The sequence below is a fragment of the Nomia melanderi genome, chromosome 8, assembly GCF_051020985.1.
Source record: "Nomia melanderi isolate GNS246 chromosome 8, iyNomMela1, whole genome shotgun sequence".
NCBI lineage: Eukaryota > Metazoa > Arthropoda > Insecta > Hymenoptera > Halictidae > Nomia > Nomia melanderi.
In genome coordinates this window covers 7162341-7186657 of record NC_135006.1, presented here as the reverse complement: position 1 = coordinate 7186657, position 24317 = coordinate 7162341, and the positions used below count along the sequence as shown (strand labels likewise).

Below are 24317 nucleotides of genomic sequence, written 5' to 3'. Positions count from 1 at the left end.
TCTGCCCGCGACTGCTTTCCGCTGAATTACGGCCGCGCGAATATCGCGCCCCGGACGGAAGCGGATATAATGGCGAGACGGTGAAATCCGTTTCTGTCGGATGACCGGGTAAATAGCGAAGAGTAGCGGGTAATTTTCTAGAAAACTGAGATGCGTGGACGGCAATATTCTGTAAGATAAACTTATTGTGCGTAAGAAAACGTGAATATTGTGTGATCGTTTAATGAATCTTTAATGACTAATTAATTCTGACAAGTATCGATGAAATTTGTTACTGTATAGCGACCGCATAAATAGCGTGTGATACTGGCTGATTTTTAGAAAATTGGCCTCTCTGAATGGTGATTGTTAGTGGGATCAACTTATATCGCTGCACACAAGGAAACTAAAATATTTTATGATTAATTAATGTACTTTAATGTATTTTAAACTTAAATATTTTAAAATAATAAAATTTCCAACTACGCGGTAGCAACTATGCGGATCCCTTGATCGACCGTGATCTTCGATGTCTGAGTTTCTGCGGTTTGAGTGACGATCAAGGTAAATGGGCGGGGGAAGAGGCGGGTATTAAAAGATTCCGTGCAATGTTTAAAACTTTAGTATTGAATAGAAACCGACATTTTGATAAATCAAGTATAATATAAAATATTACAGTTCTGCATTCCATATATTCTTTTACAATACATTTCAAAAAATAAAATAATATTTAAAATATTGCTTAGATGTGTAAGGATATATATAGCGTTACAACGAACAAAGGGGAACGATCTTATCCCCGATCGTTAATTACAGGGCGAAAAATTGGTTCATGCTGACGTGACCATTTAATGCTGTTGCTAATTAATTATATCGGATCCCTAAGAGAGAGCTCTAGCCATGGATCCGAGCAACGGTTCCATTCCTTGGCTTTGTTGCGACTGGTAGAACGAGTTCCAAAAAGGATACGCTTTGAGCATCGCTATGTTTCCTTTAGATCATCAATAACGGCATCTCATTAATTACAGCTGACGTGCACATGTCTGTACAGAGTGTTTCAATGCGAACGAATCCACTCGATTTATCGCTTGGATTCGTTAATCATAGAGAAACCCATGAATTGAAATCATTGAAAAATCAATATTGATAGATTCAATGCTTTGGAATAATCTCCGGTATAATGGGCCTATCTTTATGTTGCATTTCCGGATCTACAGTTCTAGTTTCTTCATAATACAGAGCAATTGAAATTGATCACTAGGCCATATGCATACTTAATTTACGTGTTCTATTCAATGATAATAGTTCCATTTTAGATTTTGCACTTTTATAACGTCTACACTCTCATTCATAAGCATCAAGACTTAACAGGATTGTATTTTATTAAATATAGAGTAAGCTTGAATAAAAAGCACAAATTTATTGAAAACCTTAAATAAACAGTTTTCAAAAAATATTGAAGCTCAGTGGCTTACAATTATTCTAACATAAACTTCCTCGCTCTTAATATCATTTAATTCGGAAATTACGTGACTGTTAAGAGTAACGAAAGATTATTGCTGCGCTGTGACCAATATTAACAAATTTAGTAAAGAGTTAAAACTATTAACTCAATTACAATATTTCTTAGAAATTTTTATTAAATTTTCAAATAATTTCCACTAAGTTCATATTTCCAATGTTACCATTATACCCGATTCGGTAAACAGACTTTCAGAATTAATTGACATCTAAATATTAAAAACTACTTCGAGAAATGCAGTATCACTTTCTTCCTCCCAAAATAAAGTTTACGGCTCGTGCAAAGTAACGTCGTCGATGGTTTGGTAAAGGGATGAAAAAACATACGACGACGAGTCACGACGAGTTCAATCGCGAGAACAGTTTTTCGGCCGGCCGTTTGCCGGAATACGATTTTAACCCTCAAGCAAGCGCACTGTTTTAAATCATACGAGCTGACGCGTAGGCGTGCAAAATGCGCGGTCATAAATTACGCTCGATTTATGGAGAAAAACAAATAAATTTCGTTGAAAGAATTTGTTCGGTAAGAGGTATCACTTATTCTCTTTAATTCACCAAGTCGTTCGTTTATCGTGAATATATTTCCCCGATGTGTTTTCATTTTTTTAATTAAATTTCATTTATATGACACCACGATTAAACCATTCCTTTCATGCTCACCCGCTCCATATAATCAGTTCAAAGAGTCATCGAGCAGGAAAACTTTAATCCTTGTCGTTTCAATACATTCCGAGTCGTTGTTATTTGAGAAATTTCCACAAAAAATATTCCTTCACAATGTACCTTTCATAAATATATAAAACATGATTCACTGACCACAAAAATACATTTTAACGTCTGAAATTAACAAAATAATTAATGTTCAATAGAAAATCATTAATTTTCCATCTAAATACTTACAAAATCTTAAAAATGAATATATTCTATATATTCCAAAATTATGGTATATTAAAAATAATACAGTATATTCAAATCATGTCTACATATTTCTCCTGTTAACAAAAACAGGAAATATATTTTTTAAAGTTACTATTAGAATATATTTTCCTCGAATCACAAAAGCTCTCCCTCAGCCGTTAACTGAACAACCGAATACGTCGCACGTAGATTCGCAGCGCAGGTGAAATTGTCAATTTTACGAGACAGGAATAATTTACACCTCCTCGACCCTTAAATAATATCGTCTTAAGATACTCCTAATGTTTTTACGGTCGTTCGGACATCCGATTCCAGTCGAAATCAACAGCTACCAAATGTACACGTCAAACGACGTGTCGCGACACTTCTAATTAATATTGCATGTAGGAAACGAGCGCACGGCTAAGACGTCAACTCTTTAACGAGCACGTGCCTTACGAACATATGCTCGCCCGTAAACCACAATGCTCGCACGTATACGTAATGGTCGGCCGTGTGCATTCCTTCTTGCGTTGACCCCCGTCACACACATGAATCATAAATCATAGCCGCGTTATATCGCGGATTTGCAAACAGGCTGCAGTCGTCGAAGCCCGTGTCTCGCTGTTCGAAAATTTACGGCTCTATTGAAGTGTGTTACGCGCGACACGTGTTGAAGTATTTACTTAGACGGGAAATCAAAGTAATATATTTGATGGACTACGGGGAACAATGAGTTGTAACGTTTGGTGAAAGTTGTAATTAATACATTCATTTGGGAGTTTACGGAGTAATATTATAATAGTTTTAGTAGCCGTATATTGGTTGAAATCCTGTTCAGCTTGCATGAAGTTATTAATTATTTTCTAATTATTGACCGTTGTTATCGAATAATTTACTTCAATAGGAAATGAAAATAATATTTGTTGAATTTCAGAGAACAGTTAAGCTTTTGTAAAAATTATAATTAATACATTCATTTGAGATTTTCTCTAATTAATATTAATTTTTATCGGGATATGATAATTGTGATAATCCAGCTGTATTAGTTTAAGTAATATTTACTTTTGATTAAGTCATTAACTGCTTTCGTATTATCGAGTTTCGTTACCAAACAGTACATAGTATTTTATACAAAAAATAAAACGTTAGTTCCAATATAAATTGTAATGTTAATAGCGGAAAAAATGTACTATTGATACACGTAGTACTTATTTTAAATTCATAGGAAATGATTATTTTCTTTATAATTTAATGGTGTGAATTTTGCAGTTAATACCGATGGACATAGAAAATAAAAAGAGGTCACTGATCAATAAACTAGGAATTTTATGCGTTTATGATATCTATGATAAATGACTGACGTGGAAACATTGATCAACTGTAATGAAGTTTCCATTTTGCTGTGATCTAAATAAGTTTGTTTACTGTCGCTGTTTTTATTGTGCGCACTTTACTCAATAAGCAAAGTTCTACGAGCTATTACTAGATCTTAATTCTCTTTAATTCGTTCCGATATCGTTCCAGATAGTGATCTGTTTCTCTTAGATTATTGTGACGCCTACTTGTTTTACATCACTTAATTTCAGCCAATTGCGAGTTCTATTTCTCATCTTTCTAAGAACCGCTGAACTGCATCGTAGGCAACATGATTCTTCAATTTATCGATGGAAAATTCTGTCCCGAGCGAGATATGTGTCTTTAGAAAAATGCTGTGTGCCTCGAAGCACTGTGCCAGAAACTGTAAGAGAATTCTTTAGATGATTTAAGAAGAATGTTTCTTTAAATGATTTATATGAGCAGAATATTGTTTAGTATTAACGCCTTATTTACTGATCACAGATTACTCTATATTTTCAGTTTGCTTTTCCACCAAGGTGGTAATCACCAACATAATCATGTCATGCTGAAATAGAGAAATTTAATTTTTTGACAAAATAATTGCTTCATTTAATATTATAATATCATAATGTAATAAATAATATAATGTTATAATATAAATCTTTATATAATAGAAACTTTAGGTGCCACTTTATAAGATCATTACTTATATACAAAATAGCTAAGTATAAAATATTAATATCGAAAACATCGTATTATTTGCTTTGTGAATATTACATAATAATTTAAAATAGAATATATACCTTTACTTTTTCACTTTTTAAAGTTCGTCAATATTTAAATAATTATATCTTTAAAAATTCCATTGAATAAAATATCGAATTCGCAGTCATAGGTGTAATATTCTGAAAAATAGAAAAGATAAATTATCCGAGAAGAGAGTTGCACATCACAAAAGTGAAACATTTTTTTAACAGTTTCTTTTGTTGTCTTTCGAAAAGGTTTCGAGGCTAATGCTTGGCCGCTTCTAGGAACCTGTTTATCGTTAAAAAAAGCTTAATCACCGAAGACGCTTATTGAACTTCCGCCGGGTTTTTCTTCTACGTCCTCGTTATTACATAATGCGAGTCTGGTGAATGATTCGTCTTAAACGTCCAAGGCAACGGATTACTGCAATTTATCGTATCACTTGATACGCGATGACTAATAAACAGAATGTAATGTTATGCAACGCCGTGTGTACGAGGGTCATTGGTCATTCAACCTAGTATAGCATTGACACAATGTAATCACTGATTGGGCTACGGTAACATACGGACTAACATGATTACCTTGGTACTTAAGCAGTGTGTGAAAGTGCAAATAATTTGCGTAATTTTGTAACGGAACAACTTTTCGTTGATTTCCAAATTCGACAATTTATCGTTAACTTTCAACCAATCATCGTGCATACTTTGCAGCTGGTAATAATTTGGCCAAAAAATCGTTGCAGGTGTTTATCGCGTCTTATCCTTTGAAATCGAATATTTTTACTAAAAAAATTTAGAAGGTGCGAAATGTACCGTTTCAATATTATCGTTCAAATAGTACGTGATAAATAATACATGAATATGTGTGTACTCTCCTACGAACTTCTAAACACGTTAATACCACAAACAGAGTTGTTAATACATTACACATATAGTCTCTTCGCGTTTGTAATCAGCGAAAGTCAGACACTTTGTGTATGCAGCTATGATGTTTAATTTATATGCCAACATATAGCTTTGGAAATCTTGACAGTGTAGAATTACATAAAAGTTGAGAGAGATTAGCGAAACTGTTCAATTAGTAGCTCAGCCTGAAGATGAAATTTTTTAATATTCTTCAAGGTTATACAATGTATTTCATAATATCTTTTTTTAATAATTTCAGTAAAGAATTATCGAATAACTATAACTATATTTTTCAAACATTGAATTTTTTCATTCATAAAGAAAGAAAACAATGATATCAATTCCTCAAAGATGAATCTTGCATATAACTCGACAATTAGAAAAATAACTTAAACACGAAGAAAAATATTTTGAAATTAAAGACTATCTAAGAGCCCCTAGTTTACGCAAACAGATCTGTTATCGTCGATACTTTCGATTCAGATATTCATTTATTCTTTTGATAAAGGCGTACCGCTGTACGCTCATTAGTATAATGCTCGACGTACTACAATTTGCGTAATGTATCTTAATAAATTCAATTGTTCCTGCTAAGCAGATGCCTGTCAATGTAACAACAATGTAACGCTAACCTGCGCGACAAACATCAAGACCAAGCACCGGGTCTTCCATATAAAAGTACGTGCGGGGCCTAAGCATTGCGTCTAACGACATGGATCGCATTACGGAGCGTGAATCACTTAATATTAATATAGTACAGTCACATAGTACGGCAAACATAGACAACAACTACAACCGCGAGTGATACGATGATTGCTCCGATCGTGGCTTGTACGTGCGCTAAGAACCCTAGAGCAGACGCGCGTCCGCCATTTTGAGCGCCAAACAACCGTTTGACAAATAGATATGCCCTCGACCATGCTCGGCTATATAAGAATGCGTCATTATGACTCTGAAAAGGTTAGCTTAGGCATACTTCACGAATTTTGTAAGATTAATGGTTAATAAGTATACCGCGGATTTGTCTACGTTTATCGGAAAATCGGAAGTGCAAGTTGCATATAATGATATCTATAATATATGATACATATACAAGATATTTAAAGTACAGTGCTTTTTATGATGTTTTTTGGGAAACATTTTTTATCGTAATTCTATTTTTTAAATTACATTCTTAAAGATTTTAATTTATTTAAAAGTCCCGAGTCTATTAATAAATGTACCACTATGTAACATCTAACATTTCCTTTCATTTGATGTTATTCAAATTTCGAATAGTTTTGAAAATTTCTCTTATGATGTATGAGAATTTCGATGAACAACGCCTGATTAACTGCATCGTAAATTTGATTAAGTGACAGTTATCCAATGAAATTCCTCATTCTTATTTTTATATCTTGATTCTTTTAAAAATTCCCCATGATGGTACAGTTGCCAATTATCATAAGATAACATTGACATTAAAACTACTGGACGGGTCAAATTGACCCATTTGAGAGTTTCTATTTTACAAGTATTCAAATTATGAAGGTGCATTTACGAAAAATATTTAATTAAATTTGTGCATTTGCACAGATACAAGACTAGGCGGCTCTTCGAATCTCAAGAAATATATTGTTTTAATTTTTATAAAAAATTAAAAATTAGTCTCTTCAACTGCTCGGTAGTTTTAGTGTTAAACAAAAATATTGTATGAAAAGAAAATTACTACAACGCGTAATTAAAGATACTATAAACTTTCGGTACATTTTACACGTATAAACACGTCCTTGCACACGTTGACACGTTAAAATTTCATATTCGACGCACAATGACCGATGAACCTACTGGATTAGCAGGAAATTGAAAGACACGCCGCGTTACACGTAGAAACCCGTACTCGTATTTACATACGCTCGTAGAATATACACGAAACGGGAAAAAATGAAAGCAATATCCGCTCGTGGCCGGGAAATAATTAATTTTCAACGATATGGAACCTGTCGTTCGAACGCTTTCGTTAGTCACCGTGTGCTGCTTCCATATTTTGACAGTTTCGCCGACACAGGCGCACACCGACGCACACGCACACGCGCGCATCCGCAGTCTAATGAGAACGAATGGTATTGAAAGAGACTGGCTAGTAGTAGAAGGCTGCTGTGACGAGGCAGAAACGAGAGACAGGTTCAATCGTCGAATTAGACGCGCTCTGTCCTCGTCCACTGACAATGAGTAGTTTCATGCGGAGACTCGCTCGCAGACACGATTACTGCAATAATATATCGTTACACCTACTTGGGTCAATGGCCCACTTCTCACGGGGGATCGTGTAATGTATTGCTCATTTTTCATTCTGCCAGTCGTCAACGCGTACGCGGCCCGATGAAACATTACGCAATTCGTGCATTGACCGTCCACGTAGAGATAAATAATCACGCGGTAGCTGACCGACAGAATTTAGACGTCCCGTTCCTCTTTTTCCCCTGAACCCCTTCCGGCATGTTCTGAATCTAACGCAACGCTGCTCTAATTGAAAGATACTGTGTGATCCGTGGCCTCGTGTAGCCCTGTAATGTAGCTACCCTTGGATTTGTAATTGTGAAAGTTAATATTTCAATGTATTGAGGTCGATAGTGTGTGTTGTGTATTAGAAAATCAAAGAATAAGAAAAGAGAATGTTAAGTTCTGTTAAACTAAGCATTAGGTGTGCAAACGAATTTGGTATTTTAAAGTGAATTCACATTTCATTGACATAACTCGAATTGAAAGACTATGTCAAGGACAGGGAATTACATTCTATATTATACAAAATTAAATATCAAACTAAAGAAGTTTACGCAAACCTATATTTGGTATTTAAATGAAATTTTAAAATATTGAAGTAATACATTATGAAGCTTGCACTTTGCAATCTTCTAAAAATTGAACTTTCAATTTCTAAGGATCATTTCGTAAAAGTAAACTACATAGGGCTCCTATTACCTCTCAATTATGTTCAAATGTTCGAATTTGCTATGGGGAATAGTGTCTATTCGATTGTGAATGAAATGTTAACCACGTGGTGTTTTTTGTGTACAGAGAACGCAGACTGTACCACGATTCGTTGCCGTGAGGGGCAGACGTGTCTGTCGGAAATGAAGTCGGGCCGACCACGTTGCGTGACCTGCACCTATCGTTGTCCCCGGAAGCGGGAGCGAGTCCGGAACCGGACACACCGTGATCGAGATCCATCGGCGACCATGTTGTGCGCCACCAACAATATCACCTATCCCAGTTGGTGTCACATCGTCAAGGACGCCTGCGTTACCGGCTTCGTCCTCGAGACGCGACACGCCGGCCCCTGCAACGCCTACGACACCTCTCCTCTTTACATTGGTGAGTCCGCGACACACGGTTACGTAGACAACATACGATCCTAGTTAATGAATGCCAGTGGACCTTCCTAACTAACGATTGACCCTAGACAGTGTAAGGGAGAGGCTTCTTGAGCTCATCACTCTTATACTGTTAGAAATATGATGTCCTATCTCTTGTAATATGTTTGAAAGGAATTCTTAATTATTTTGTTTCTTCTATTATGAATTCCTTAAGGAAATTTATGTTCAAGCGTGCTGTTGAAGTTGTTTAAAATGTTTGAAAGAAATTGTTAATTATTTTCTTTATACTATTATGAATTCCTTGAAGTTTACATTACTCTTTTGATCTTGTGAAACTCAATTTTCTTTAGTTTGAAAGGAAAGTTAATTTATAGAATAGATAGATTAGCATTCAATTTTGATGAAAGTGGTTGTGTCAACAATAATTGATAGGACAAACTGAATAATAGGTTTAACAAATAATTATACTTTTAATAGATAGGATTAGATGATTAAAAGAAAAAAAACGATTCCATATATTGTTTGCAAATACTGTCATTTCTCCATGAAAATTTTCGAAGAACATTACCTTAAGTATTCTGCTGTACCTATCTTAAACGAAACAAATTTTAAACAATCTTAAACAATTATATACCTCCTAAAACGCATAAACATTAAACACATATTCCTCCAAAAAAATCGAAGTACTTTATGCCACGTTTGAATTTCTCAAAACAATCTGGCAATTTCATTCACTTATATAAATCAACATTTCACCTAGAACGAGGCATCTAATATTTCACCTAACAACATCACATGTATTCGCAAGCACACCTCACTGCACACGGGAAATGTTCGTTGTAAATAATATCGAGGCAGAATCAGTTTCGCTTGGTTACACGTTTTTCGAACGGGCGGGGATTGGGATTATTCATACCTGTTCATTCGCGGGCTGACTAGAATGCTGGAAAATAATATTCATCCCGCGGACGGCCCATAACTTGTCTAAGGTATACCGGTAGAAAAAGATGTACCAGGAATATATATTTCCTGGCCATTCAGTACCAACATAGTCTCGAGTTAAAAGCGGGGTGGGAGCAGTCGCCGCAGGTAAAGCAGCGACAGACAAACAAAGAAAGAAAGAAACGAGCCATCGAATCGTTTTTCATCGCGATCCAACGGAATGTTCGCCCCGGACCGGATGATAACAGCGCTGTCCGTCGACACTTCCATTCCGATTTGATTTCGCATTTAGTCGGGGAACCGCTGGTGCCGATGGCGGCCCGGCGTTTCCCATACCGTGATAAAGCGGCATACGCGTCTGGTCATTTATCTTTTTCTTTCGAAGGCGTGGACCATTCACGGGGCCGTCTGCGGGCCCGAGCGATCGTCGTAATCCACCGTGGAATTCGCCTTGTTCGAGTCGAGCCTCTGAGAATACACGGCGCCCACGCGCTCGCCTGTCTCGCCCGTTAAACACAGTCAATCGCGAAAACTCTGCGAAGGTCTAGTCGTGGAATTCTAGAGTTCCGGCCGCGAGGCGTTCACCGGTAGAGTCTCGTTTCTCATACGCTTCCTGCATTGTCGCGTTTTCTACGGCCGCAAAAGAACGGCCGGAGCACTTCACCTCGCTGAACTCGTTCCCCGGACTAAACCACATGGAAAGACTTCGCCACGGATCTTTCACACTCTTCAGCCTGAAACGACTTTGCTTTGAGATGTTTCGCGCTTTCAGCTGGACCCTTGTTGTATTTGTCACGACAGTGATCGGGTCGTGGTTTCCGTTGGAACGGTTTTTAAAGAAATCCGCGCAACGACGCTCGTTCAATTACACGAGATAAAAAGGGATGCATACAATTATGCTTTTATACGATTTCAATTGGACACTAATTATTGTTCTGTTTCCACGAGATTTTGGTTTAACGAATTAGGTTTCTCTTTTTACACGATTTCGATTTAACCACGAATTTTCTAATTCTAATTTTAATTCCGAATATCATTGGAAACAATGGGAAAATTTCAAATTTCAGTCTTATGTGAATGATGCAATAACATTTCCTTGGTATAATTTATAACGATTGGAATAAAACGAAGTCAGTGATGATTTTAATGCATTGACATTAAAGTCACAATATTATGGAATTTCATTGTATTTTTTATACTCTTGTGTTTTCCAATGTTTATATTCCATGCAAATATATGAAAATCTCCAGTTTATTAATAACAATGTATGTTAAACTTGCATCCTACTTATCCGGAATGATATTCAGTTGATTGATGTTAAAGATTTTTTCCAAGATCTACACAATTTCATTAAGTATATGTAATATGCATTAACATAAGAATTTAATAGGCATAAAAATACCTATTACTACAATTTTTGCAATTATTTACGAGACTGCTACTAATTAACTAAACTCATTGTATGGTGATTTTATATTCCTTGGGTGGTCCGGATACGAATAAAGTGCCGGGGATACACTTTTGTCTATCCCTGCTCGTTCTTATAGACGTAGAAACCTGTTGCATGTGGCGCAGAGATACGAAGCTTTACGCATCGGTTTATAGCATCCTAAATTAATTTTACCACTAAATTCACCATTTTATGTCGAATACGGCCTGTTATCTTTGAAATACACACATAATTTATAGAAAGTAGCGAATTGTTTTATTGGTTGTATACGGTCTCCACCTCGGTATTTCACAAAAGAGAAAGCCACCTTACGCGAACTTTTCTTTTGCAATTATTATTAAATAAAACCGATTCGATGGCCATGATGTCCGATTACATGTAAACGTATAATTTCATTCGTGACACTGAACCGAATAATTTAATTAATGCGTCAGATGATGAATTTATTATCTGGCCTATATATAATATTATATTACAGGGTTTGTGTAAATGCTCATTATTATTCCGCATACATTAACATTTTCAATGGCCGTCTTCGTGTCCGACAATACGGTGAACGCGTTCCTTTTTCTGAATCATAATAGGGCGCAGCTGAACGCGGACTCTTCAATGCGGCAAACGTGCCTATATCGTAATTACATCAGAAAATGACACAATGACGGTTCACTGTTACGCAGATTATAACAGTGATCGTAATACGTTACTGAACAGGAGCTTTTCAATAGTTCGCATTGTCTTTACGCAGTAAACCATAAAAGCAGAGTAACGGTGCAACGTTTCGCGTTTCACAGAACCAGTCACGGGAAAATTGAACCCTGTGACATTCATTTTCCAACACCATGTTAATTTAAAGTAAAATTGAATTTAAATTGCAACAACAACGGAAGATATTTGACCTTGGAAATGAAAAACACTTTTAATATTCAAACACAACCTTTCTTTTATGTATTTAGTAATTTATGCCTAAAGTATTTATTCACTTTAATGAGCACTTAGTGTACTAGGAAGTATTAACGTACAATTTTAATTACTCTGCAATTGATTATAAAGAATTTCTTAAATAATTGCGAAACAGAATTATACCATACATGTATTTTGAGAAACAATCTAAAACGGTATCCATACAAAGAAAAAATTATTTTAAAAATGCTGGATTTCTCTCAACGCATATTCGAAAATTCGTCATTTAGTTCGTGCAGAAAATAAACGATTCCAAATCTACATCAATTACAACAAAATTTCCACCAAACATACTTTTTATGACAAAAACTACGTAAAATATATGTGGTTACTTAAAAGTTGGTTGTTCAGTGCAAGAAATATCAACCGGACGTGTTAAAATAAAACAAAAAAATTAACACTAACAAACATACGTAATAATCATCTTTTTCATTCCGTTCATTATTTCCATTCCAATAAAGAATACTATAATCATCCTTCGTCCTTTGATCTGTTACAGAAGAGGACAACACCTCGAGCAACTATGGCGTCGATCTGGCGGATGAGGATGCGAGATTCGAGGACGCTGAGTCCGAGTCCTTATCGTACAACGGGCAGACGCATCGTTCCATGGCGTTATCGTAGCGCGCGATCGATCGAGATCGCTCGATCCTCTTTGCCGCAAGATAAGTCGTAGATCTCTCTTCTATTCATTTTTCTCTCTCTCACTTTTTCCCTCTCTTTCTCTCTCTTTCTCTCTCTCTCTCCCCCCTCTCTCTCTTTCTCTCTCTTTCTCTCCCTCCCTCTTTCTCTCTTTCTCTCTCTATTGGCCGTTTGGGGGAGTCGCGAAGACGTGCACCGCGGGAAACTTCGAACCCCCAAGATGATTGGGTGGCACGAGCCGCTCCGGTGATCCAGAGAGTCACGAGAAACGACGCGACCGGTAACGTTAACGCTTCCTGCAGGATGCGATTTTCTCGAGGGCACGGCCATTTATTCGCGGAACGAGATGCGTACCGCGACAACGGATAAGATAGGTTTTAAGGGCGGATCAGTATTCTTTTCTCCGTTTTCGGAGACCCTGAGCGCGGTAAGCCAGCGGATCGTGACGAATTAACACTTTCGCGGTTGCGACAGTACCGTATTCCGTGTTCCGTGCTCGTTGGAACGGTTTGCACAGGTTTGTATTTATTGCTCTTGTTGTTCGATTCGAGCATTCGTTCGGTTGGATCCTTGAAATGTCTAATGAATCGGTAATGGGTATATCACCATTCCATTAGCCTGGTAAAAGATTGATTAAGCTTGTACGATAAATTTTTGTACGTAGTATTTTCATGTGTAATCGAACATCTGTTTTCATTCAGTTTGATTCATAAAGTTTTAATATACGAATGATGAAGATGATGATAATTAATAATGTGGATAATTAATGTTTTACTGTATAATGTACTGTTAGTATGCACGGTTTATGAGAGAAACTAAATTAAATCGTTGCATTATTAAAAATTTTATGTATTTAATAGTTTTATTCTTTTCTCTAGTTATTTCCAACTTTCTCTTCTATCGATATTTGAGTATAACGACGATAGTTTTTATATTGCACAAGTATTTTGTAAAATGGAATTATGAAAATTGGATATTGTCAGGTGAAACTTGAGAGTTATATTGTGAGCACTGGATAATGTAATTATTATGCTTTGAATGGTGATTACTTTTAATAGATTTTGATTGGTATCTCAAGAAATGTGTAGTCCACCTTCATTTTCATCATTACTTTTGTTCACGGTCATGGAAGATTTCAGGCGAAGTTGTGCAATAGTTTGTCTTCGTTTAATTTATAATTATTTTAATTAATATATTACTCGAAGTAAAAGTAATGAACGAAGTCTGACTGAAAAATTGTGCAAATTATGTTAGCATAATATTAATTTTCTTAATTATTTAAATGTATATATTGTATAAAACGAATCTTAATTAGTCATTTCTATTATTCTAGCTTTACGAAAGCAGCGAAGTATCACAATATAAAAACATGTCCTTATTATATAATTTAATTACCAATTCGTTGATAAACTGTCATATTATTCCAAACTGTATATTACAATTATACTTCAAAATATATACATACATATTTATTGGCATTTAATAGTCGCAATTATAATTTATATAAATGACAAAAAAAATAAAATCAAAATTGAAAAATATCAATAAACCAGGTCAAATGGTTGTACTACAGATTCATTATTCACATGTTCAAGAGTTTATTTTCAAGACACCGCAGAATTGTTCTTTCACTCAAATAATACAAACCTGCACAAAATGAAAGAAACGTTCAATAATAATCGTGTATTTACAATATAAAGTAATAATATAATGTATTTATATTATAAATGTATGGTTACGGTGTTTTTTATCATTGGCAGAACATTTTCAACAATCTCTGTCACCTGCGAAGCACGTTTCATCAATCGAACGCGAACGATCTCGAATGTGTTAATACCGTCGATAACGATTCACGATCTCCGAGGGACTTTGAAATTAGTTGGATTTGTGGCGTAGCAATTGTACTTGTTATCACTCGACGAGCGTAGATCAGACACTTGAAGTTTAGAGTCCAAAGAATAGGAGGACGTGCAGCTAACTTGAACGGCGTACATGTAAACGAATTTTACGCGACACTCGCAGAAGCAGTTACAGGAATGGGCACACACGAATCACCATCCCGCTTTTACAATGTCACTGGGCGTTCCACAACTGTTTATCGTTCGATGATCGACTCGAGCACATGAGATACTTTCTTAACACGTTGACTGCCACGGTGGTCACCGATGACCGAAGCTTCCAAATTATTTGAAAACAATTATAATTTGTCAGACAACCGACGTCGAACCACAATGTTCAATAGCGTAAATAAATAGATAATAATGTAACCTAATGATCGCAATACCAAAAAAGAAGTAATCGTTCCTTTTCATCTTTGCTACAGAAGAATAAGATATACACAAAACTCAGAAGTTTTTCGTGGCAGTCAACGTATTAAACATACTGTTCATTCATTCGCTACAGAATCTCCCATTCTGAATCTGTGTCTCACGGAATCAAGAATGCTCTCAACGAACAACAAGATTCTAATTAAACGAACAATTAGTTAAAAACAGTATTAAATTAACCTGTAGATGATTCACTACATTGTTGCAAATTTAATACTTTAGTTAATAGAAAACAGTAACTTGTACTTTCTTAATCCATCATCTTTGTTCTCCAACAGTTTAAGTCATTGTGACAAGAAAGAAAGTAAGAAATATGTATGATTGGCATTTTGTTGGGTCGAGTTTTAAATAACTTCTGCCAGAAATATCGAATTAATCAATAATAAGTCAATGACATATCAAAATATCTAACGCTTGCTTAGAATTTAGTAACAGTTGCTTACAATAATAGTTTTTGTGAGTGGCGGATTAATACTTAGTTGTGATGTATCTTTGATTGGTATTTACAAAAGGAGAGCGGAAGTTATTTGAGACTCAATCTGACAGTATTAATATTGTGAATATTTCATTGATGCACATAATAATTTGATTATACTTGGAGCACGATATTATTCAGAAGAATTTTTACAGTCGAAATAATACAACATGGCATTGTTTCTATGTTGTTTGTGACCACACTAATACTGAATCAACCCAAGAAATTGACATTTTAACTTCTTCACTGACACAACATTTTTCATCGAATATATTAGTCTGCATAAAAATGTTAAGTAATTTCACAACATAAAACTGTCGCAATAAATGAACGTGATACTAACGCAGAATAAGCGTTAATTTACAAGTGACATTTAATTCAATGGCATTAAATTTCCAAGTGACATTTATAGAATACGCAAATCTGCAAAACATTAAAAAAATCGAATTCAAGATAGAATTTGGATTATTTATTTCTCGAAAAAAGATTTTTAACAAAACGCATAGTTTTGTAATTGAAACTCAAAAACATTTATAAATAAATTTTCTTAAATATCAGCTATACAAATGTGAATTTCTCGTTTCGAATAAATATTTGCTATCAATTGGAAAATACAAAGACTTTTTTCCAAGGAAACTCAGCAAATTAGAATTGCATTAGGTAAGATATCACCTAGGATTCGACAACCGTCTTACACGAAACAAATAGCGTATTAAAATTAATTTTACGCGTTGCAGTATTTATTATCCAAAGTCGCGTGACGGAAGCATGTAGATTCACGATCGACGAATAAGTTAAAATTCAATAAACCCAACTGAATGCATTCTTCCATATTAATTTGAGATCATTGCGTGTTTCCTCCTTAACTTCGCGCTTTGCGACCTCCTTTTCGTCTCGTTTCTATTCATACAAATAACAGCAAAGACAAAACATTTCGCTACTCCTGATTGTCTCGCTGTATCCTTCGCGTCACGTTATGTTACGAAAAACTATGCTACTTTTTTATAAACTGAACGTAGAGTATAAACTGTCCAGAGGAATAATCCAGTCGATACGTTTCAAATTCGCAGTACGTCTTGTTTTAACGATATCGAAGATTTAGAACGCGTAAAATGTTGTTTCGTGTTATTTCTGTGGAAGTTCTGTTTAATTTCATTTCTGTGCCGATCAGTATTTCAATATAAACTTCTACGCTTTAGTGTTCACCATAAAATTTACATAGCAGTTCTTTACGGATGACTGTTTATGTACACGGTGTCTCACATATAATGAACCACCTAGACTATTTCTGCTGCTTTGAAAATAAAAAAATAACACTGTCAAGTAGAGTTTATACGATATCGAAGCTCTCCATAAAATATTTAATGTTCAAGGTCATGATGCCGTAGGTCGTTGAACTTGTCTTTTGGTTAAGTGTAACGCGACGTTATATTGTAAATGTTATCAATAATATCTTCCAATTTATAATAATAACTAATAATCAATAATTCCATTTAATATTAACCTGATGACTATCGAAACTATTCAAATAAAATATAAACAATCTAAATATCTTATTTCCAAATAACATCTTCCTACTGAAAGTAATTTATATCCGGTGCTATAAACGAGACACCCTGTACATTGATCACCGCACGGTACATATAACTGAACAATGCGTTCTATAACAAAGCAAACAATTTTATTGAACAATAACAATCGACCGGTATTATTATGCGTTCCATTGACAGTGCGAACTGTCGATAACTGGATCGGGCATATTGTCATAAGCCACTGCGCCGGTCACGCAGTTACGAACCGTGTTACAAAATGCTGGATCGAACAAAGGAAAGCTAACGCTTCGATGAATCTCGGCTTGCTCGTGCGCGCAACGCGCGTGTATCGGCCGTGGCGGAACCGTCAAGAATTAATTCGAGCAAACGCGAGCGGGTTCGGTGTCTTTCACCGGCATTGAACTCGCACAATTTTTTTCCTCGGGCTCGGAAGGAAATATTTTACGCTGAAAGACGACGGATAACGAGCAACCGTAAAGTTATGCATTCTTAAACACGCATAGAATATTAGACAGTCTATATCTTCGATATTAGCCTGCAACAGTTTCGATCGTTCCAGTGCCTCCAGTCTGGCGCCAGTAGAATTCTCGTGATATTCGTACTTAATTTATTTTAGTTTTACGGGGCAGCGTTACGAGCCCCGCTTATTCGCGCGCATTTTATCGACTATAGTCACGTATGTGTTATTTTTTTCTTTCCTGACCCGATGAATCGCGCGCGCACCGTCGATGCTCTCCACGCGTGTCATTTTCCCCGCCGCTGCCGCCGCCGCCATCGTCGTAGCCAGCGGCGGTGGCGAGTTCATTAAGAAGTAATCACGCACGCAAAAAGGATGGCCGCGGGGATCGAATAATTCATCGGAAAATGATAGACCGGACACTCGCGTATTCTGTCGTAAAATTAATTTACTCGCGTTATGGATCCTCTCGCTACGGAATTCTATTAATGTCTGGAGGAGGCAGCGCCGTCAGCCGTTCGAATGATAAATTCACCTTCGATAAGGAACATAAAACCGTTCGGGAACCTGAGAAATCCTCAGTGACGCTAGAAACTGTGCCAAAGTGATAATTAACATTTGAACGTCGACTCCGAGAAGCCGCCACGGTGTATTTTTCCGTTGCCATGGTGCTGAACGTTAGTCTCGAACGGAATTAAGTTTCGTTAATTCTACAATATACTGTTCGGATGTCGATATCGAATAGTCCGGGTATCACGCGAATGAAAAGGTTTACAGAGTTTCACTTTGCGAATGAAATTTTATGAAACTACGTGTCGGTGATTTTATAAATAAATATATATTTATGTATATATTCGGCAACTTTTCTACTATCTTTCAATATACGCATTCATAATATTTATCCGCATATTATAATACGAACGTGACATTAAAAAGAAACTTTGCGACCGGCGGAAAGTATTCTAACAATTATAGTCTGCCGCGGATTAAATTGTCCCATATTTACTACTTTCTCACCGGGTTCTTAACTTTTTTTCGGTGTTACAGATCTGCTTAAATATTCATACGTTCTGAAAAAAACGGTGGATTCGTTAGCTGCCCGCCGCCGGCTTTCGGTATATATATTTATTCACGAAGATCGTTCCCGTGACGCGAACGGGAAAGAGGAGAAAAAGGAGAGATCGCAAAGAAGCTTAACTTCGTCGATCGAAGAAGACACGGTTTAGAATGCGGCGTTTCGTCCGCAATATGCTCGATCCGACGATGAAATGCCCGAGGAATTCTAAACTCTCGCTTTCTCCGTCTGCCGTCCGCCATTTTTATCCGTTTCTTTACCCGAACGAACTCTGTCCCATGAGACTGCGATTTTGCGGAATGCAAACGTCTTATGGCTACCATCCTCGCGAAACAATTAACGTTCCTGACAGGCACAAAAGTGTTCCAAGAAACGGGCGGACGTGTCACGACACCACCCCGCGTTGCAGAAATACAGGATTGGAATTACCTGGCGACAGACCGTGATACGTGAACCCGCGAGGGCGAGGGAGGGAAACGGTTTTTCGTCGGATTCGAACGGCACGGAGCGTTCCTTTCGCAGCCGAGCGGTCGGTAATCTGTTTAAATTACGTGTTATCAGCGTGATTTTCTCGCGTGTAATTAAACGAAAGAGAAACCGGCTGTTTTAATGCGGCTTGGGTGTACCCGAAACGATCGGCCAAAAACCTCGCAAAAACTGTGAGCCCAATCGCAGCGACACGATATTGACAACGTAACCTAATCTAACGAGACACGATATTTGCGAATTTCTAATTGAATCGGCGGGTAATTCTCGCGTTGGCCGGCGTTTCTTCTAACGGGCGTGAGATATCAAATTTTCCGTTGATACTAACTGCTTTTCTTAGATTGTCGATACGTTGCTTCGGATAAATTTAGATTTTATTTCGAGTATATCGCGGATCGGAAAATTGCGTGTCAGGTGCTTAGTACACTGTGCCTGAAAAATGAAAGACCGAACGGCGATAATTTTACTGATATGCAAACTATTCGTGCGACGTGTCGGTAATTTATGAATTTTTTTGTTTCTGAATGTACCGGATATTTCAAGGACTACGTATATGATCCCATGGGTAAATTTAGTGTGCAAAAATGGTAAAAGTAATCATGTAAACCTGTATTCTACTAAAACTAACTTTTACTCTAATGGTTAATTATTTTTATCGATTGTTATTGAGATTAATAATACTATATATATTCTTTTCAATATTTTTGTTATATAAATTCGAACTTACAGTGAGTATACAATTTGTTTTATTTAAAAGTCATCTGAAAGATATTCTATGTAAAAAAAAGGAACCAAAGTTTATTCTTCTATACAATTCTGACTTTTAATCCATCACTTCCACCTAAGTTTACGAGGCTTATCGTTCTATAATTCCAAGACACTCGGTACATTCGAGAAGCAAATTCAGCGCAGCGTGTTGTAGAAAAATGACGCGTGCTATTAAAGTTCGTAGGAAACGAAACGAAACTCGTTTCATTTTTGCGGTGTGACTTATGCAGTGACACACGATCGCAAGCCACAATAAATTCATACTCATTTCAACGTTTATGCAAATAGCGTCGGCGCGGTCCTGTATTCGATAATAATTCCATATCTCTACAGCACTGTTTCGTGGCACCTTTTCGTCCGTTTTTAGATTACGTAAAACTATAGACGTCTTTAGAAGTCGGTCTCCTATCTCGACAGAAAAATCTGACTATCATCATTAGAAACGGGGCGCGTTCGTGAAGGTCGGTGAAAGAAAAAGGAGAAATGAACGCGACGACACGGGGGATAATACAAAAAGAATGAAACGAACGCGAACGAGATACATTCGTAACGTAGAGCTCGAACGTGGTGTCCAGCGAGAGCTGAAACTCGGACAGCTATAAATCGATTTATATATATGTAGAGATGGAAAACGTAATTGTATGCGATAATATAGTTCCTGTATTATACTAAACAATAAAATAATATAAATTTAATATAAATTATTATATAGTAGCTTTATATTATTAGATAATAGTACGTTACTGCGAACCAAAAATTACACGTATTGCGCATTAATATCTGTCGTAATTAATCGTCGATGTCGATTCGAAAGGGGCGTGCATCCCAGAATTCTAGAAGGTTCACTCAAGGAACGTTGCGGTAGGATTCGATTATCGATCGAGAAACGAAGAGCGTACGGTAGTGTCGAACAAGGACAATAAAGAAATCTAGTGAATAATTTACGTGCGTCCTCCTTTTCTCTTTTTGTCGGGGGAGGAGAAGATGAAGGAAGAAAGGGGAAAGGGAAACCGAGTAATCGGAAGTCGATAGAAATTACGCGGATTTTGCACGGATTCAGTTTTCGAACGTTAAAACGCGTTTCGCGTATCTTGAACCAAAGTTTCGATAAACATTGATTTATACATTTCAAACGTTTCTTCCAAAGTGAAAATAATTATTATCGCGTGTTGAGATTTAAAAGTGAAATACTATGTCTTCCATGTAATTGTTTTGTTTTCCTCCTTTTATGCAAATCGATTGTTTCTATTTTGATAATACATCTTCCGTTACAAAAGTTCGTTCAAGATTTATCAGACACGATGACGAAAGGACTGATTGACGAATTATTCATATTAGTGCCAAGTACAATCATGATACGTCGCGTATTTTTAGATATATGTACCTTTGTTATACACGATGTACTAATAGCTCGATTATCTTTGTTTTTGAAAACCGTTTCCCATGCACAACCTGAATAGAATTTTGTCAGTGACAATAGTTGTATCGATATCGATCTGTGCTATGTATTCAATCGTGAAATGTAAAGAAAACATTCGAACCAGTGAAACATCTATGGAAATTAAAGATATAACTGCAGGATAAAGTGATTCGTAGTACAACGAATTTATTGGTTTATTAGACGACATATCTTTGTCTCTTTCGTTGTACTATTGATTACGCCTGTAAATATTTATTAAATTATACAAAGTATCTCAGAATTATTTTGTAAAAGATATTTTCGAATTGTTACGTCCTTCATGCGTTCACACTTACTACCATTATAATTTCATACTTTCATCGTTATCTTTTATTAGTCCAAAATAAACGGAAACGTGGACATTCAGCGCAAACATTATTTATTCTCGCTAAATACTATTAAGCGATTTCGTTTTAACTTAGGTGCACTGTAATAAATGTTTACATGATAACTTCGTTACACCCGCTTAATTTATTTAATAAGGCATATCAGTGAAATTATGGGATCGTTAGTATTCGTCAAAACTGTATTCTCACCTAATTTATTATTGTAAAATTTATCTCTGAAATTCTTTCATCTGTCAAAACCTTGCAGCTGTGCAATGATTATAAAATAAAGTGTAATGTTTAAAACAGTTTTAGACGAAAATTTATATAATGTATAATCTAGAGAACGTACCAGTCACTGTATACAAAATACAGGAGACTAAATCAAGAAATATTATAATTGGAGGATAAATGCGAATACAAAAAAATGTTTAATACACATTACATTTGTATATGTAAAATTGCATATAAGCTTGATATAAAACATATTCGAAATATTGTAATAAATGTAACACAGTGTCTGAAAGTTTTTCACAGATTAAAAAGTAGAAATTTACAAACATTAGTTTTAATAAATTAATGGCATTGATACTAACGTCGGAAAATATATAAGGTGTCCTGTAACTGGTGGTCAAATTGGAAAGGAAGCGATTCTACATAGAAAAATAAGTAGAAAGGATAAAATAAAATTTTCTATTCAAGATCACGTTTTCGATAAAAGTGTCAATCTTCAGTTTCTTACAAAAAAAAGCCTTAGTTAATTAAATTTTATTCTGTTTTTTAGTTATTTTTTAAATAGAATTATCTCCTTCAGTTCTATCACCAATTACAGAACCCAATTACCTCTATTACAAGGAGTGTTACAAACAGTGGTAGCGCGAGACAATTAATTTCATTTACAATTCTTTCCAAAGTTCAATTTAGAATTATTTCCACTCTATGATCTGCATCATCGAGCCGTAATCATATTTTCTTATCCGCTATCATTAGAAGTAAAAGACGTAGACTTGTGGTATTAAAAATCATCGCAGTACTCTGTAATAAGCTTGTAACCCTTTGGGCAAGTCCAAGAAGCAATGAGAAATGAAATGTTAAACGAAAGTCCTTCATTCTTTCTACGTTCACTTCCTTTATCTCTTTTTCGTTCTCGAGAAGTAGAGGAACATAAAGATTGCGACTATTTCATTTTTACAAAACTCAACCCTTGGATTCGCCTAAAGAATAGAAAGAAGCGTCCGACAAAATGGTAGGAATTCGATCGCGAAATCCTCCCATTTCTTGCGTTTGTAGCCTAACAATAAGCTTAGAGGAATCACGTACTGTTTCGTGGAACACCCACGACATATTGCACGACTTATGTAAGCGTTTTGTAAAGTACATCCGAGAGGACACAGACCGATGTAACGGGAGCGAGCGTGGGGCACATGGCTCGTGTAAATGAACAATAAGCGTCTCATTAGCGTTTCGAGGAACTTTAACGTTCAAGTTTCGTCGACGAACATAATGAAAAACGAGCGATCGAGAAACGTGGAATAGACCGAGCAGGAATTTTAAGAGACAGAAACAAAAATCATGCAACGCCGTACCTACTTTGAGATCGGTTTCGCGTTAGCAAATTTTTCCAATCGAAGACCGCTTGAGGTGCTTTCTTATATGTTTCTCGGGAAAGCATTATAGCGTGGAACCGGTGTGAAATGTAACCGACACACCGATCATCGTAAAGAGTACGACAGTCGGAGGATGCCGTTTCTGCGAGGGGACATTAAAAATGGAGATTCGCACGCGAAAACAAGATTAGCCCATAATCATTAATTAATTTCTAAGTTACGAGAATGCTTTACCTAGGTGGTAACGAAATGAATTAACTTATAAATAAAAATGAATAAATTTATATGTATACATATTATATGTATTCACAAGACGCCCGTGTCTTGTTATATGTATATATACATATGTGTCTGTATGTGTGTATGTGGATGTATATACATACATATACATATATATCAGTTAGCAACCTACATTCAAGACTGTGGAAACATCATAGGTGTATAAATGTTTAAATAAATTATTATAACGTGGCAACCGTTGGTCTTTCCATTCATTGATCCTAAACCCCATCAGATGATAGAAAATTTTGAAAAATTGTTTAGAATAATATCGTACTTAGTTAATAGAATAAAATGATTTTTTTTTAAGTTTGTAGACTGAAAGATGATTTAAAACAAGTTTTTTTAGTAATATATTAAAAAAAATAATATAATATAATATTCTATTTTTTCATATGTTAAACATGCTTTCCTCTTATGTAAAACTTGGTAGGATTTTAAATGCAGCAGACATGTTTCTGTTTCGTTATAGTTTTTGTGAATTAATATATGAAGATTGATATTTGTAGATGCTTCTAATTATACATAACAATGTAAAATTATTATTCATTTAATTATATCTAGAAATATAAAATTATGAATTATTAAATATACTGATAACTATTCCAAGCAGATAAAAATTGAATAAACAAAGATGCTGAATTATATGAGAATAACTTACATGATGATGCATTCAATAGTGATTTCTTTTCGCTATGGATACAAATCACATATAAACAATGCATACACAGATTGTTATTAGTTTTTTATTAAGAAAAGTAA

At 35.7% G+C, this 24317-nt stretch overlaps 1 protein-coding gene and 1 long non-coding RNA gene across 9 annotated transcripts in view; one reads left to right on the top strand and one right to left on the bottom strand.

The window, feature by feature from the left end:
* LOC116426485 (follistatin-A-like) overlaps positions 1-23744 on the top strand; it is an 84661-nt gene extending 60917 nt beyond the window's left edge. For all 8 annotated transcript variants that reach the window (XM_076369655.1, XM_076369656.1, XM_076369653.1 and 5 more), the window contains exons 6-7: positions 8451-8747; positions 12601-23744. In XM_076369655.1, the coding sequence (XP_076225770.1) occupies positions 8451-8747; positions 12601-12725 (422 nt within the window). In that variant the 3' untranslated portion in view covers positions 12726-23744. The remainder of the gene's footprint in view (positions 1-8450; positions 8748-12600) is intronic.
* LOC143174762 (uncharacterized) lies at positions 4016-4921 on the bottom strand. The gene is made up of 3 exons (XR_012999070.1): positions 4803-4921; positions 4542-4643; positions 4016-4303 (listed from the first exon to the last, which is right to left on the bottom strand). It is a non-coding gene; the product is annotated as an uncharacterized LOC143174762 (long non-coding RNA).
* Positions 23745-24317: the final 573 nt, after the last annotated feature.